Source organism: Capricornis sumatraensis, chromosome 10 (genome assembly GCF_032405125.1).
Source record: "Capricornis sumatraensis isolate serow.1 chromosome 10, serow.2, whole genome shotgun sequence".
Classification (NCBI taxonomy): Eukaryota; Metazoa; Chordata; class Mammalia; order Artiodactyla; family Bovidae; genus Capricornis; species Capricornis sumatraensis.
Genome location: NC_091078.1, coordinates 74,028,930 through 74,045,560, shown reverse-complemented (window position 1 = coordinate 74,045,560; position 16,631 = coordinate 74,028,930). Strand labels below are relative to the sequence as shown.

Sequence of the window (16,631 nt, the reverse complement as noted above, 5' to 3'; positions counted from 1 at the left end):
TTCAGAGAAATTGTAAACATCATGTTGGTTGATAAACTTGCTCGTTCAAGTCTGTAGGGTAGACTTTAGTCAAGTTGAGACTTTCTGCAAGAAAAGACAGAAAGCTAGATTAAATAGTGAGTGTTTGATTCCTTTTTTTTTCCTAACAGACTTTGTACATCTGTCTTTGGATTCCAGGCAGGATGAAGGTATTGGATGATCTGAAACACTCAAATTCTTCTAAAGCATCAGGTAAGACAATGAAGGAAAGAAGGAAACACTGCAAAAAAGGCTTTTATTTTATAGGCACCACTGCAAAATGAGGAACACTTCAAAACATAGAAAATAATAATTTATTTTAACTTCATTTACTTAATTGTTTATAACTAATCATGATTCTGTGAATTTGCTTGTAAAAGTCTCCCTTTGAATCTACAAAGCAAAGGTTTTTACTACAATGAGCACTTAAAATTCCACAAACCTTCTCCATCCACAACTTTCCTGTACATGCAAAGTCCTCCAAAGAGTTGCAGTATTTGCAAACATGCTGTAAACTCCCACAAAGTTGCATTATATTTTGCCTTCTGTTAAAACGTTTACACTCTCTTGGGAACTTTAACCAGAAAAATGTTTAAATGTGTATCCCAATTCTAAACACCGCTGGTTTGGTTATGTGCATTCTATATAGTTAACCACAGAGTTTGGTGGGTTTGAGTTGAAGCTTTGACCTAAATAATATATTAATGGTCACTCCTATGAAACACATTCAGCAAAGTAACATTATAAAATAGAGCTCCGTTAAAATACATACCGGCAGTCATATCTGTGTTTTTAGCAGAAAAGGAAAAAAGCGTGTTTAACTTTCTTATATGAATATAGTTTAAACAAATTATTCTGTGAAGGTATGCTTAGTAAAAGATCTTTTGAAATTTAAAAACTTTATGTAAAAGGTAACGAGTAAAAAAGTATCCTTGCTGTTTGAAAAAAAGGCTGTTTGGTTAATATTGCCTTCCAGGATAGTAGTTAAGGGTGGTTTTTCTCCACTTAAAATAGAGCTAAGACACCCAGAGTGGTAGGGCTCGCTAATTTAGACTATAAACATGATGTTGCGATTTATCTTATATACAAAAACTTGCCGCATTGAACGAGGCAGGAATTGCTACCCCAATGGTAGTGTTCTCTTTTATGTACATAATGCAGAAGTGAAAATTATACAGTAGTCACCGAAAGGAATGAATTGTATACTCTAGTGCCGTCTGGCGATTTTGCGCCGTGGGTTAAGAGTTCTTGGATTGTCATCCAGTTATCAAATATCTTTTTATTCCTCTTCTTCATCATCTTTTTGTGGCTGAGTTCAAGGATATTCATCTCCTTCCTGTCGTCGGCCCCCTGCTGCTCCTTCAGGCAGTCGAGCCGGCTCTGCATCATGAACTCGCGCCGCCGCCTCTGCTCCTTGGCCTTCACCACGTGCTGCTTCCTCTCCTCCTTGCTCCAGTAGCGCCCCATCTTCAGCTCGCTCACAGCGTCGTCGTCCGTGGTCATGCCGCTGCGCTCCTCGCGGATCTTGAGCGCACGCTCCCGCAGCAGGCGATCCCGCACCGGCCGCTTGGTGATGTAGCGCGTGCCGTCGCTGCGGATCTTCACCTTCCACTCCATCCTCGGCTCCGACTGGTTGGCTGAGTTCAGGTCCTTGCACATGCTCACCAGGCTCATCTGGCTCTGCGCGTACTCGACGGCCGACTTCTGCTGGATCAGCTGCATGTAGCTCTGGTAGTGCTGCGCGTGCGCGGGGATGTGGGCGTGCTTGTAGGGCGAGTGCGGGAAGGGCGGCAGGTATGAGCCCCCCAGCTTCGCGCCGGGGGTGGGGCTCCCGCTGCTGCCACCACCGTCGTCGCTGGGCTTCCTCTCTTTGCTTTCCGGAGCCGGGCTGGGATCCAGCTCCTTAGGGGAAGGGCTGTAGTTCGGGGAGCCCCCCTCGGAATCTTCTGTGATGGAGAGCAGGTTCTTGGGGGACGGCCCGTAAGCTTCCGCGGCACCTTCGCCCTCAGCTGCCCTCCGCAGGGAGTTGTCGGGGGACATCTCCAAGGTGAGTGGGGTGCTGCGGCAGCTCTCGCCGGTGTTGTAGGCGCTCGAGCTGTCTTTGTCGGACTTCTCGGGCAGCTCGGAGATGTCGGCGAGCTCGCGCCTGCGCACGTCCACGCTGGTATTGTAGTTGCGGAAGCCGCTGTTGTGCAGCATCCAGGGCTCGCGGAACTGCTCCTTAAGCTGGTGCATCTTGTGCGCGCGCACGATGCTGAGGCACTCCAGCTCGATGCTGCGCAGCTCCTCGTTGAGCAGCTCCAGCTCCTTGTCCACGCTCTCAGGGTCGCTCTTGCTGGCGTCCAGGGTGCTGCCGGGGTAGTAGAGGCCATAGGGGCCGGCGCTCTTCACCTGGCACTTGAGCTCCAGCAGCTCGCGGAAGCGCTCGCACTCGTCCACGGGGATGCCCAGGTAGTCAGCGTCGGCGCAGTCGGCCGAGATGAAGGACTCGTTACTGAAGGGCAGGTCGCCGCTGCCCAGGGTGTCCTGGCTGCAAGTGAGCTTCCTCTGCCCGGCCAGCGGCGGGGAGGCTGCGGGGGCATCGTCGCCGTTGTTCTCCTGCTCCGAGCTCTCGTCGTTGCGCGTGCTCTCGTCTGTCCGGCCCACGCCGCTGTCTTTCTCGTGCTGGTTGGACAGGATGGTGGCTGTGTCTGTGGTTCCCCCATCTTCCTCGTGCTTCTTCTACACGACAGAAAACAAGAACACTTAGTCACGGGGAGAGAGACTGGAGGGACGGGTGCCACTTTTCTGGTAGGAGGAGGGACTTGGGTTGCTGGGGTAGTTAGCTTGAAGTTCCCCTAGGTGAGCCGCTTCACCTCCATCTGGGAAAGGAGGACGATCACTTGACCTAGTGAATGACTGCGGCTCTTCTAGTACCTCTTACCAGGAAGCAAGAGGCACAGAGGACATCCTTGAGTGCCTAAGGCACCGGAGTGGTGGCAGAGGAGGGAGGGGAAAGGGCGCCGAGCAGTGAGGTTAACAGAGGGAATTGCTTTCCTTTCAAAAATGTGACTTGCTTTCTCTGATCTGCTCTTTATTTTGGCACATGTGTTTTCCAAACAAGTATCAGAAGCTCAGTGGTACCTTGGCATTACTGCTTTACTTTCTAAGCCCAGCAGCACTCTCTTGGTCTGGGAGGATATCAGCTTGCTTTTCACTGGTGGGCGAACAGAAAAAGCACTTATTTTCTTTTGCCAGCTGGTGGGTTTCTCACGATCCTAAGCATCATGGGGTGGGGTGGGGAGGGAGGGGCAGCCAGCGGTACCTGCTGCAGGACGCTGGCCGTGAACTGCATGGCCTGGTGGTGCTGCTCCTCCAGCATGTCCATGTGCAGGTCATCCAGAAAGTCGTTCCTGTCGTCATCCAGCCAACCCTCGTCCAGCTGGGGAGAGGCAGCCACCCACACAGGCTTCAGAAGAGGCTCTTTTGGCTTCTATTTTATTTATTTTTAGGAAAGGACATGACCTTGGGGAATCACATTTCTAGGCTTCCTCCAGGAGTCATCCCAACGCCTGTTGTTTGGCTCTCTGACAGACACTGACCCCATCGTCAAGGTAAAGACCCCTTTCACCCCACACCACACGTCTAGGGGTGAGGCTGTGGCCTGCTGTTTTACTGTTGCAGGCTTAAGTGCCTTCATGCACCTGAGCTACTTTCAGTGAAGGAGGCCACTGAGTTAGGGGATCAGAGAGCCACAGCCCTGGCTCCTCTCCTGCTGGGAGGCCCACACCCAAGTTTAGCAGGCCCCAAGGAGAAAGCAGGGGCAGTTTGGGACAGAGTTCTTTCTGATGAACAAAGGTAGGTCTGCTAACTACCTCTTAGTCTTGGGCAAGGGCCTGTCACCTTTATCAGGCTCTTGTCTCTCTTGCTCATAAAGAGCAGACTAGTCAGGGGTCTGAGATCTACAGATCTGGCCTGCAGCTGCACCACAGACCACATACAACCCCCAAAGCCAGTCAGTCACATTTCTTCCTTGGCCCTTTAAGAAAAAGTCTGCTTAGTAATGTTTCTTTTGCTTTTTAAAAGTAGAAACTGTATTACAGATAAGATGTACATCATGATGATTTGATGTGCACGTGCATAGTGGAATATGACTACAGTCAATTAACATATCACCTCACAGTTACTACTTTACTGTGTGTGATGAGAATACCTGAACTCTACTCCTAGCAAATTTCCAGTAGTCATTACAGTGTTGCTAACTATAGTCATCATGCTATACATTTCTTACACTCTGCCACTCTAAATGAGACCCACGCAGAAACTGGTCAGGGTCTTGGGCAGTCAAACATTTTGATGGCCCTGACCCTGGCCGTGTTTTTCCATGCCATTATGTTTCCTGCTCTTTTCCTTCATTACACTCCCCGCATTAATGAAGCTTCTGGGCATGCAGTGTAAATGCCAGGGTGGATAGCTGCATCCTTAAAAGGCCAAAGCAAGAGAGAGACTGGAAGTCAGATTACGTTTTCGGGGCACAGGGTACCTTCAAGTTCTGATTCAATATATTTTCTGCAGGGCAGGAACTCCATTAGTGATTTTAAAACTACAGACTACGTAATGGAAGCTGCCTTACCTGGAGTTCGGGCCTGGCAATTAGCAATGAGAAGTTCTTGTTTTCTTCACTGGTTAGCAGAGCTACAGCCTCTTCACGGTTCTGTACCTCTATCCCATTAATCTACAAAGAAAAAGGTAGAGGGGTGGATGGTAGCATGATTAGATTGTGCAGAACGATTCTCTATTGTTTCAAGCCTGCAACCATTGCCAAAGCACAGCTGGAACAGAGAACTTCCAGGTAGGTTGAAAAGAATGCTGGTTTTCACAAGGAAAGGCCTTGTTCAGTCTGATGCACTGTCTCTGCTATAGGAGACAGTCTCCATAAGAGTAGTTCACGAGATGAGGCTGTGTGAATAGGAGTAACTGGGACTCCAGAAGGCCACACTAGAGAAATCATAGTGTTGTGAAGAGGGATAACGTCTAAGCAATTTAATGAGACAATTAAATATATTCAGGAAGGAGTATAAGTGGAATATACTGAAGCATGACTGCAGATGTTTTTGAAAAATATGGAACAAAAGAAGCAATGGGTCTGATGTGAATATGATGGTTATTATTTAGGGTGTTTTGTGTTCCAAGTTTGACACCAACTTCTTTAGGTGGGACAAAGTCAGATAAGTTCATCTGTACCATTTTTCCAGGTTACACATATAAACAGTATTATACAATACTTGTTGTATGTATATATAATATATATACAACAGTATTATACAATCTCACCATCACACCTGATCCCTCTCTCGCAGGATTTTTGGTTCCTGTCCAGTCACCTTTGAGCTCTGCTGGTCTGGAGGTCTCAGCTCCAGGGGACACAGCAGTGGTCCCACTTACAAGCTGGAAGATTGAGCCTTCCATCTGAGTCTTATGCCTTATAACAGCAAAGGGCATCATTGATCTTGGTTAACACTTGCTGCAGCACAGTGAAGGCAGAGGGCAGGTAAGGAACCCAGTGTTTCCATACCCAGTGGTAGATGCTTGTGGAAAACTAAAGCAACTGAAAAAGCAGTTACTACCGAGGATTCAGCCCCTTTAGGAATAAAAGTTGGGTTGAAGTCCAGGAAAGTGTAGAATAAGCAGTGGAAACAGAAATGAAAATTACTCGTAGTGAAGTATATAGTGATAGAGAGAAACACACTGGATTATACATGAGAAGACAGGAATGAGCAGAAGTACAAGGGAAGCCTTCTACCCATAAGAGAACAATCTCAATTTCTGTGAGATTTTAAAAAGGGCATGATAGAACTACCCTATGATCCAGAAATCCCAATCCTGGGCATATATTCAGACCAAACACTAATGCAAAAAGATACATGTGTCCCTATGCTCATAGCAGCACTCTTTACAATAGCTAGGACTGGAAGCAACTTATTGTCCAGCAGCAGAGGCGTGAATAAAGATGTGGAACTTATGTACCATGGAGTATGTCTCAGCCATAAGAAGGAAAGAAATTGTGTCATTTGGAGAGACACAGATGGACCTAGAGATGGTGATACAGATTACAGTAAGTCAGAAAAACAAATATATGTTAACGCATGCCTGTGGAAATTGGAAAAATGGTAGAGATGAACTTGCCTGGAATACAGTAGTAGAGAAACAGATGTAGAGAACAAATGAATGGACACCAAGAGGGGAAGGGGTGGGGTGGGATGAATTGGGATTGACATATGTACACTGTTGATACTGTGTATAGACAGATAACCAATGAGTACCTGCTGTACAGCACAGAAGACTCAGTGCCCTGTGGTGACACACGGGATATATGTATCCGTGTAGCTAATTCACTTTGGTGTACAGCAGAAACGAACACAATAAACACCAATAAAAGTCTCTGACAGATAAACTTGTAAAGAGGTGGTACTTACACACAATGGAATATTACTCAGCCATAAAAAGAATGAAATAAGCCATCTGCAGCAACATGGATGCAACTATTAATAGATATTATCATACTCGGTGAAGTAGGTCAGAGAGAGACATGAATACCGTATGATAGCTGCTATGTGGTATCTAAAATAGGACACAAATGGAGCTGTTTATAAAGCAGAAACAGATTCAGAGATCAGGAATAGACTGCTATTTGGCTAGGAGAAAGGAGAGGAATGGGTTGTAGAAGTTTGTGTACATGATACATATATAGAGAATGGCTAAAGGAACAGGGTCCTACTGTGTAGCACAGGGAACTAGATTCAGTATCCTGTAATAAACCATCAAGGAACACATTTTAAAGCAACCGTACATCAACAAAAAGATGTTATCTGTATTTTAATTTTTAATTTTTTTAACAAAAACAGACTACAAGAGGAACACATGGTTTATTTTATATTAATTTTTATTGCAGTAGAGTTGCTTTATAATGCTGTGTTAGCTTCTACTGCACAGCAGAGGGGCTCAGCAGTGCACATATGTATATCCCCTCCCATTTAGGTCACCACAGGGCATTAAATCCAGTCCCCTGTGCTCTACAGGAGGTTCTTATTAGTTCTCTACTTTATATAGTATCAATAGGGTATATATATGTCAATTCCAGTCTCTCAATTTCTCCCATCCTCCCTTCCCCCTTGAAATCCATGTATGTGTTCTCCACATCTGTGTCTCTATATTCAAATGGTCTCATTTCAACTCCAAAGAGCAACAGATATGGTTTACAGATAAATTACTCTTAAAAGCCATTCTACATAGTAGTTACCTGCCGAGTCAGAAAGTTTAAAAGACTGTGTCAAGTTGAAATGCTTGGCCCAAAATGAATCCTTCGGAGAAAGCTAAAATGAGGAGTATTTGGGGTCACAAGAACTGTTGACCTGATTTGGCCTGTGTTGTCTTTGGTCCAAAGAGAAGGACAGGAAATGAGATGAGCTGACGTGTATGGTGTAAGGCGCGGGGGCGGCCTGCCTGTTTAGATAGAGCAGCCTCTCCAGTTTGTCTTGGGCCCCACCATGCCCTGTGTCCTGGTGTTTTCCAGAGCTGGTACTTCAGCCCTAATTTAACTGGTCTGCCTCACCACACATCTGGTTTTGCGATAGTGATAGCTATTTGTTACCTTCTGCATTTTCAACCCTAAAGCTATTATCTGAAGTAGTCTGTTCTTCAGTGAAAGAACAGAGGACACTGACCTACCTGGATAATGCGGTCTCCTTCTCGGATGCGCCCGTCCTTGGCCGCGATGCTGTTAGGGTCGATCTGAAACACACGGCACTGAGTGGGTAACTCAGACATGCACGAAGATAAACAAGAGCACTGTCCAAAGTCTGCCTCTGTCTAACACGTCATCATGCTCATCCCTCTGTTTCTGTTTTACAGAGAAATAAACAAGACTCAGTGTCGTGCAGGGAGACTCAAACATGGCCTGATAGGTTTCCAAGCCCTTTCCGGGCCGTGGTCCTGGACTCTCGCCCCGCAGCCCTGCTCTCCTGGGGGGATGGAGAGGCACAGGTAACAGTTGTTCCATACCCAGGAAGGAAAAGCGAAAGTGAGCTGGCATACAGGTGAAGGGATACCTTTCATTATGTGGCCTAGCAGCCATGTTTTCATTATTTTGCCAAATGGATATATTAAATTCTGGAAAGGAAATTTACAAATAGAATCTAGTCGAGACAAGTGGGACTGCATTTTAGAGAGACACCCCCAAATACAGTAGTGGTGGGCCAGCTTAAGCTTAGTAGATGAAGTCTACTCAACGGGATGGGTAGAAAGCCTAGTAGTCACATCCCTTGGTTCAGCCCATCAAGATGGATTTTATTTCCTGATAGAATGGGGCTTGTGTGCTACTAAAGATGGGCTGCAAGGTGAGATACCCATATTGAAATCATCTGCTTTGCGCTGGCTTCTCTGGGAAGATGATAACAGAAATACTTGAAAAAGTGTAAATGACTTCCTCCCCCATCCCATTCAGTGAACTGGAGGTGGGAAATGGAATCTGCTTTTCCCTCGGGGTTGAATACACAAAACCAAGTAAACGGCTCCATTTTATGGCCGATTTGCAGGCTTCTGAAGGATAATTTTGCCTTATGCGCTGACATTAGAACTTAACCCCGATGTAGGGTAGTTCCATGGAGTGTGATAAAGGGGACAAAGAAATCTGCCTGTGTCTTTCTAAAGACATCTCAATAAGCCAGAGCTGCTTAACACATTAAAAGGATAGAAAGAATACAGCCTCTCTGTCCTGCTACAATAGTTATAAAAAATGTGCCTCAATACCTCGCTTATATAGATGCCAATGTCATCTTCATCATCTGTCCGGTAGCACACCGTGAGGCCCAGCTTGTCCTGGCTGTTCATTCTGTAGAGATCCACTTCCTAGACAAAGAAAAGGGCATTCCCTGTGAGACTCCAACAGGCAGTGATGGCTGGGAGGACATCAGATGCTTTAAAAAAACATTTTGTTTAAATAATGAACTGGATTTCTTTGCATTTGCTGTGGGCAGAGCGGTTAACTTACTACACAAAAGGTGATTATAGGCAAGAAATCAATGCCCAGGGCATTTCTGACCTTTCAGTCAATATAAAGTCATTTTGAAAATAGTTATTTTATTGATCCCACCGAAGAAAAATTATCCATATTTCACTCAGCATCGAGACTTCTGGGGTCGGCCTTTTCAAAAGCATTCTTTCAATGTCTGCCACCAACGAGAATATTTCCAAACCATCCAGCCATTTCAGTACAAATGTTTCCAATGTGTTTGGTTAGATTATTTCACGTTGTGTTCCCTTAATATGTGCAGTAATAGAACTTGCAAACAGATTACACATAAATTGATCCAAGGAAGGAGGGTAACGTGATAGCATGCAATTAATGCTTTCCACAACAGCTGTGATATTTACAGTCGAGAAATTAGTTTCAGACGCTATTACAACAAATTAAATAAGATAAAAGCGAAGCAAGCCCAAATGCGAGACACATGGGCACAGGGAGCGCCACTGTATTTGACAATTAAACTGTGCTTCGGAATGAAGTCAGAACTTTGAAAACAGTTGGAGCCTTGGGAGCAAGAGGCCTGGTTCTCTGAAAGTGTTCCCAGGCCCCGTCTCCCCTTCTACCCACACTGCCAACCGCCCAGGTGAGACTCCACAGCACCCAAGTACAGGCCTGTGCAAAGGGCCACCTGCTGGTAAGTTTCCAGGCAGATCCCCTAGTCTGGTGTTTACTACTAGCTGCTTACTAACCAGGAGGGGCTCCGAGATGGGGCCTGTCTCTGGGACTATTTCCTCGCTCCTGGCTCCTCTTAGATGGTGGTGAGGATAGGGTTGTTTCTGTGGTGAAGCTCAAAGCAGTTATGTAGCAGACACTCCTGAACCCCCTCCCTGGGTGCCCAATACCACGGACACTTTCTAGGTGGAAGAACTGGAGGTGCTAAGGCCCTGTGAGCAAAGAAAAGAGAGGTGACCTGAGGGTGGTCACGTAAAAGGGCCACCAGGCCAGTGTGGGGAGCTTCGATTTTATTTCCGCATCCTGGGAGGCCTTGAGCAACTTTTAAGTGAAGACTGCCAAGCTCTGGTTGATACTTTCAGCAGTCTTTACGGCTAATGTAGAGGATAAGGTGCTGCTGATGAGCTGGGGCTCTAAGGGCAGATTCCAGCTCTGTTTCTAGCAGCTTCATCATTGGGTTTTCTGGGCTTGTGACTATATCTAAGCCTGTCTCCTCACTGGTGCATGTCATCCTGCCGCCTGGACAGGGTGAAGAGTGACTGAGACAAGACCGCCGAGCTCTCAGCACATCACCTGGCCCAGACAAAGTCTACAGAAAACAGTAAGGAGGATGATTGTGTGCGGGCGGTTTCTTACCCGGAGTCACAGCAGTTGTTTGTAGCCAAGTGTGTGTGTTTCTCACGTCCCCCCACCCCCAATAAGATAATTTTATTTTCTGAATATTGACATGTTAATTAATTCAGTGACTTCCTCATTAAAGCTTTAGCAATCTGGTATATTACCCAGAAATGAAACCCTATTATCTTTCCTTGTGTTTTGAGAAAAAGACTAGGCAATCACCGAGGCAGCAGACGTTCAACCGCAAGGGCACATTCTTTACAGATACTGTGGAATCGCCTATGTGCACACCACCCTCATAGTGGTCTCACAGCATCCTCACATTTCAACCGCATGCCCAAGTCTCCACTGCAGGTCACACTTCATTGGGGGACAGAAGAAGGCAAGACTTGCTCTGTTTTAGCGCTTCCTAATAGGAACTGTGGTGTTAGAGAAGACTCTTGAGAGTCCCTTGGACTGCAAGGAGATCCAACCAGTCCATTCTGAAGGAGATCAGCCTTGGGATTTCTTTGGAAGGAATGATGATGCTAAAGCTGAAACTCCAGTACTTTGGGCACCTGATGCGAAGAGCTGACTCATTGGAAAAGACTCTGATGCTGGGAGGGATTGAAGGCAGAAGGGGACAACAGAGGTTGAGATGGCTGGATGGCATCACCAACTTGATGGACGTGAGTTTGAGTGAACTCTGGGAGTTGGTGATGGACAGGGAGGCCTGGTGCGCTGCGATTCATGGGGTCACAAAGAGTCAGACACGACTGAGCGACTGAACTGAACAGGTAGTGTGGGCTTCCCTGGTGGTTCAGTGGTAAAGAACCCACTTGCCAATGCAGGAGACGTGGGTTCAGTCCCTGGATCGGGAAGATCCCCTGGAGAAGGAAATGGCAACCCACTCCTGTATTCTTGCCTGGAGAATCCCATGGATGGAGGAGCCTGGCAGGCTACAGTCCGTGGGATCCTAGAAGAGTCGGACACGACTAAACAACCACCACAAGAGGTAGTGGAAATCTGCGGGATTTCGTGACAACTTGTTCAGGTCCAGATGTCCCACTGCAGCCCCTGAGCCCTGGCTTCACGGTAGAAGCCAGCTGGTTCTGGAACGAGTACATGTGCAACCAAAGCAGGGAGAAGGGTACCTGGAGAGGTTTCAGGAAGCAACTAAGAAAAACAACAAGCACTGTGATACGACTTCTACCAGAGTAAAAATCATAAGACAGGTTACAGTTTTCATTGAATGATCAACCACCAAGAGGAACAACTCTTCAGAAAGATCAAAAGGTACCAGAGCTCTGCTGGGCTTCATTCTAATAGGACGTGAAGTATGCCTCGGGGTCATGATGAGGTAAGTGCAGAAACTGAGGGCAGTGTTTGGAATCTTTTATAGTGCTGAGACATTGTCCTAATGGCCAAGGATAAGATTTTCAGACTTAGGCATAAGACTGGGTATTATTGAACTGAAGAGGCAAGGGGTGAGCTATATAGAGTCTTGCTTTGGCAGAATCACATATATTGGTCAGTGACATGCTAAAAAAAAAAAAACAAAACACCTAACCTGGTCATCCTGGACTTTCATCACTGATAGTCTCAGAAGCATGACTCTGTAACACGCATCTAGAATTGAGGGCTCCATTTAAGAACCCAGGAAAGTGAAAAGTCTGGAACTGATGTCTTGGGGGAAAAAAACAGCATGATGTGCTAAGAGTATTCAAGTAGGAACTAGGAAGACTCATAAGGAATGTGAGAGATGGAGGTCTAATGTGTTAAAAAAAAAAATACTCATTTGGCTGAGTGCCAGTAATGTAAGCAGTGTGAAATCTATAATCAGTATGATTTTGATAAAAACCTAACTTTAATTTCGATTCCATTTTCATCAATATTTTGATTGCCAGATAATTGAAGAACTACCTATTAAAGACAAATGCACCCCGATGTTTTACATGGAAGCCACCAAAAGATGCGCTGACGGACGAATGGATAAACAAGATACAGCACATTATACAGTGGAATATGACTTGGCGATTGAAAAAAAACTGAACTGATACGTTTTCTAGCAACATGGATGGACCTGGAGATGATCACGCTAAGCAAATAAAGTCAGAGAACGACACATAGCCTATCAGAACACAAACGGAGTCACAAACTTAGAAGACAAACTTATGGTCCCCAAAGGGAAAAGGTGGTGGGGAGGGAGGCATAAGTTAGGAGGCAGCTGGGATTAACCTGTACCCAGTGATATATGTGAAACAGATAATCAGCAAGGACCTACTGTATGGCACAGGGAACGCAACACTCTGTAATAACCTATATGGGAAAATAACCCCCAAAAGATTAGATAGATGTTTATGTAGGAATCAATCGGCTGTACCCCTAAAATAAACACAACACTTTAAGTCAACTATATTGCAATATAAAATAACCATCTAAAAAGAAAAAGAAAGACAAGTCAGTGATACTTCCTTTGGGCCTTGGTCGGCCTGGGCTGCCGTCACGTCCTTGGAGCCTGAGAAACCTTAGGTCCAGAGGGCTCCACTGTGGTGGAGATGAAGAAGCTGGGGAGGACGTGCCTGCAAACGAACCCCACTTGGAACTGGACTGCCCCGTCCCCCATGGATGGGACTCCAACCTCCAGATCCAGGTGGGTCCTCCTACAGCTCAGCCAAGCCTACGGCACACAATGGACAATGGACGGTCTGGGCCAGAAGAACTCAGAAAAAGCAGCTGGTCTCCAAGTCTGGTGCTGCTGTTCCTGGCAGCTCCTTTCTTGGAGTTGCCCCACTTAAGTACGACAGTACCCTCAGCATCTCAGTTATGGGAGGGCTTGGGATTGTCTTGGGGATACATGGTAAGGGAAAAGAAGTACCCAGACATGAGCCCTGGGGTCTTTTTTCTGGCCCATTCCACTTGAATCTACAAACCATGAACACAAGTTTATCTTGGACGCTTGTTGCCCAAATAACCTGATTGGGGCATCAAAAAGTGCTGGTGCCTGTAGACATTTCCTGTAACAACAACCTGAAAACCTGTGCTGGGGGTACTTCATAGTCACAAGGCCTGTGGGGCTGTAAAAGACATTTGGCCTCCAGAAATGTTCTGGAGTAGGTAACTAAAAAAATTATAAACAGGGAGGACCTTCAAGAAGCCAGTTTTGAAAGGTAAATTTAACATAACGCTTTTTGGAAAACACATGAAAAGATGCTCTACATTGTTAATTATTTGATGAATGCAAATCAGAACTAGAAGGTGGTATCACCGCACACCAGTCATCACCAAAAAGCCCACAAGCAGTAAATTCTGGAGAGGGAGGGCATGGGGAAAAGGGAACCCTCCTACAGTGCTTTTGGGAAGATAAATTGTTAACATCCACGATGGAGAACAATACGGGGGTCCCTTAAAAAGCTAGAGCTACTACATCTGTTAATCATACTTCTGGGCCTCTGTGTGGAGGAAAACCATAATTTGAAGACACTTGCACCCAAACATTCACTGCAGCACTATTTATAATAGCCCAAACATGCAAGGAACCAAAAGGTCTGTTGTCAGAGAGATGGATGGATGGGTAAAGAAGACTCATATATACAATGGAATATGACTTAGCCATAAAAAAGAATGAAATGCCTTTTCCAGCAACATGGATGGACCTGGACATGACCATACTAAGTGAAGGACCTCAGACAGAGGACAAATACCCTGTGATATCACTTGTGGCTACGATCTAGTCAAAATAAATGAGCTTATTTCCAAAACAGAAACAGACTCACAGAGATCGAACTTGGCTACCAGTTGGGAGGGATCCTGGGGAGGGACAGATGGGCAGCTGGGTTTGACATGTATACACTTCTATATTGAAAACAGGTAACTAAAGGGGGCCTAGTAAATAGCACAGGGAACTTGGCTTAATATTCTGTAATAACCTCACAAATTTGAAAAAGAATATACACTTGTATATGTATAGCTGAATTACTTTGCTATACATCTGAAAGTAAAAACATTGTTATTCTACTATAATATAAAATTAAAATTTTTTAATATTTACAGAAGTTCAGAAAAGTGCAAAGAGGACTTCCCTGGTGGCTCAGTGGTAATGTGTCTGCCTGCCAATGCAGGAGACCTGGTTTCGATTCCCTGATCCAGGAAGATCCCACGCGCTGCAGAGCAGCTAAACCCATGTGGCACAGCTGCTGAGCCAGTGCTCTAGGACCTGGGAGCCGCAGTGAGTGAGCCCGTATGCCCGAGAGCCTGTGCTCTGCAACGAGAGACGCCACTACAGTGAGAAGCCTTGAGCACCCAACCAGAGTCCTGCTTGCCGCAGCTACAGGCAAGGCTGCGCAGCAGCAAAGACGAGCACCGCCAAAAAGACAAGTTAACAAAGAGTGCAAAGAACAGAATTATGATTTATGTTCTTAACCACCCAGAATTAAACATGTTTAATCTTTTGGCATTAAAAAAAAAGGCACATGATATGACTTCGCTTTGGAAAGTCCATTTCCAGGGAATGGTTCCCCACCGTAGAGAAGAGCCTAGTTGCTACTAGTTAAGCATAAGAGCTCTTGTCTTCAGAAGCTCTGGAAACAACAGTGTAAGAGCTGAACCTGTCTGGGGATTTGTATAGATTTTGGATTCACTTTGGCTGCTCATAATGAAGATTACAGTAATGCAGTCATAGTTGGATAATGAACTGTACAGAAAGAGCAGTGTCTGTTATGTACTGTACGTGGTAGATGCTCAAGAAAATTAAAAGACTTAGCTTGAGAGTCCAAGGCAGACTAAAGATCCAAATAAAAAATAAACTTGGCTCTGCCAATTGCAAGCCAGGCTGCCCTGGGAGTCATTTCACCTCTCTGAAATTTCTCAGCTCATCTTATCCCCAGAGACAGTGTTTTGGGGCTCAGTGGAAACTGCAGTTCTTCAGACTTACTGGTGGCTTGTAAATTCTCAACATTTCATTCTCACTCCAAGCTAAAGGCTTAGATGATTGAGCACATCACAGAAAGCAGAGGTGTCATCAATACATACTATCTCTGAGGATGGAGAAAGATCGCAAAGAAGACCATTAATCAAATTGGTATGAATAATGTATTACCATTACTTGGATTACAGCTCCCCACCACTGCTGTCCTGTTGCTCACTGGTCTAGATGGACAGCTGGATAAAAATGAACAGCTACGCCTGACATTTTAGACGAAATTGACACAACAGCTCAATTAAGAAAAGTAAGAGGGCCACTCCACCTTGGTTGAGCCAAGCTTTTGGTTTCAACGACAGCCACTTTAATCAGAGGGGAAGTCCCAGAGATGGATATTGGTGGCTTATTCGCTTCAAGGAAGACTGGTTACCCAAGTATAACTCTTAGGACCTTATCGATCCAGAAGTTCTGTGCATATTTCTAGAAATCCTCTCTATGCTTTCTCTATGCATGGCACTATGTGAGATATAGAGATGCCTCTAAAAAGATTGCACTTTCCTTTAAGGACCCTAAATTTGAGACTGGGTAACAAGGCCTTTAATTCCTTTATTCAACACATGGTGGCTGGGTGGCTACTATCCGTAGGCACTGAGCAGGAGGAACAAGTAGGGAATGGTCCTGCTGGGCGAGGGCTGCCTGAGAGTGGGAAGGAAGCTTCTCTGGATATGAGCCACACTGAGTGATGCCAGGACCCAGGGGGAGAAGAGCAGAGCTGGCGGAAGGTTCTGGATGCAGGGGAACAGGAGAAGAATGGGCAAGTGCCTGTGCAACTGGGAGGGAAGTGAGAAGGTTCCTTGGAGTCGGCCTGATGCTGTGCCTTCAAGGCTACAGAAAATCACAAAGGTTGGTGGGGAGAGCCTGTATTTATTTCTAGGATGGCCTCACTTTCCTCATGATCTACTGATGTTTTGCTCTAAGGCCTGGTTTGGAGCTCATTTTAGTCCCTTTCTTGAAAGTATAGCTCTCCTTTTCTGATCTCAAAATGACATCAGGACACAGCATAGGTGACGGCGGCCTCAGAGCCCGGCTAGGATGCCACTGATGAATCCACTGGGAAATGCAAGCAATAGACTGAGGGAAATAAGCCTTCTTCAGACGTCTATTTTCTTAATTGCTTACAGGAAGACCCAGAACAGGTGTTCAGTACCTGAAAATTTATGGGTAATTATTTGGCAGCTCAACCCTTGGGCATACTTGGGTGTAATTCTTTTAACACTAAGCAGTTTCAAAATAACAGGGATTTGACACTTACCTAAATATGATCATTTTGTGTACTTTAAAAGACAGAACATCTGTTTT

At 45.6% G+C, this 16,631-nt stretch overlaps 1 protein-coding gene across 2 annotated transcripts in view; it reads right to left on the bottom strand.

Moving 5' to 3' along the window:
- Nucleotides 1-414: 414 nt before the first annotated feature.
- PDZRN3 (PDZ domain containing ring finger 3) overlaps nt 415-16,631 on the bottom strand; it is a 269,113-nt gene continuing 252,896 nt past the window's right edge. For both annotated transcript variants that reach the window (XM_068981973.1, XM_068981974.1), the window contains 5 exons: nt 8,806-8,904; nt 7,726-7,788; nt 4,631-4,732; nt 3,323-3,439; nt 415-2,739 (listed from right to left, as the gene is read on the bottom strand). In XM_068981973.1, coding sequence (XP_068838074.1) covers nt 1,189-2,739; nt 3,323-3,439; nt 4,631-4,732; nt 7,726-7,788; nt 8,806-8,904 — 1,932 coding nt within the window. In that variant the 3' untranslated portion in view covers nt 415-1,188. The remainder of the gene's footprint in view (nt 2,740-3,322; nt 3,440-4,630; nt 4,733-7,725; nt 7,789-8,805; nt 8,905-16,631) is intronic.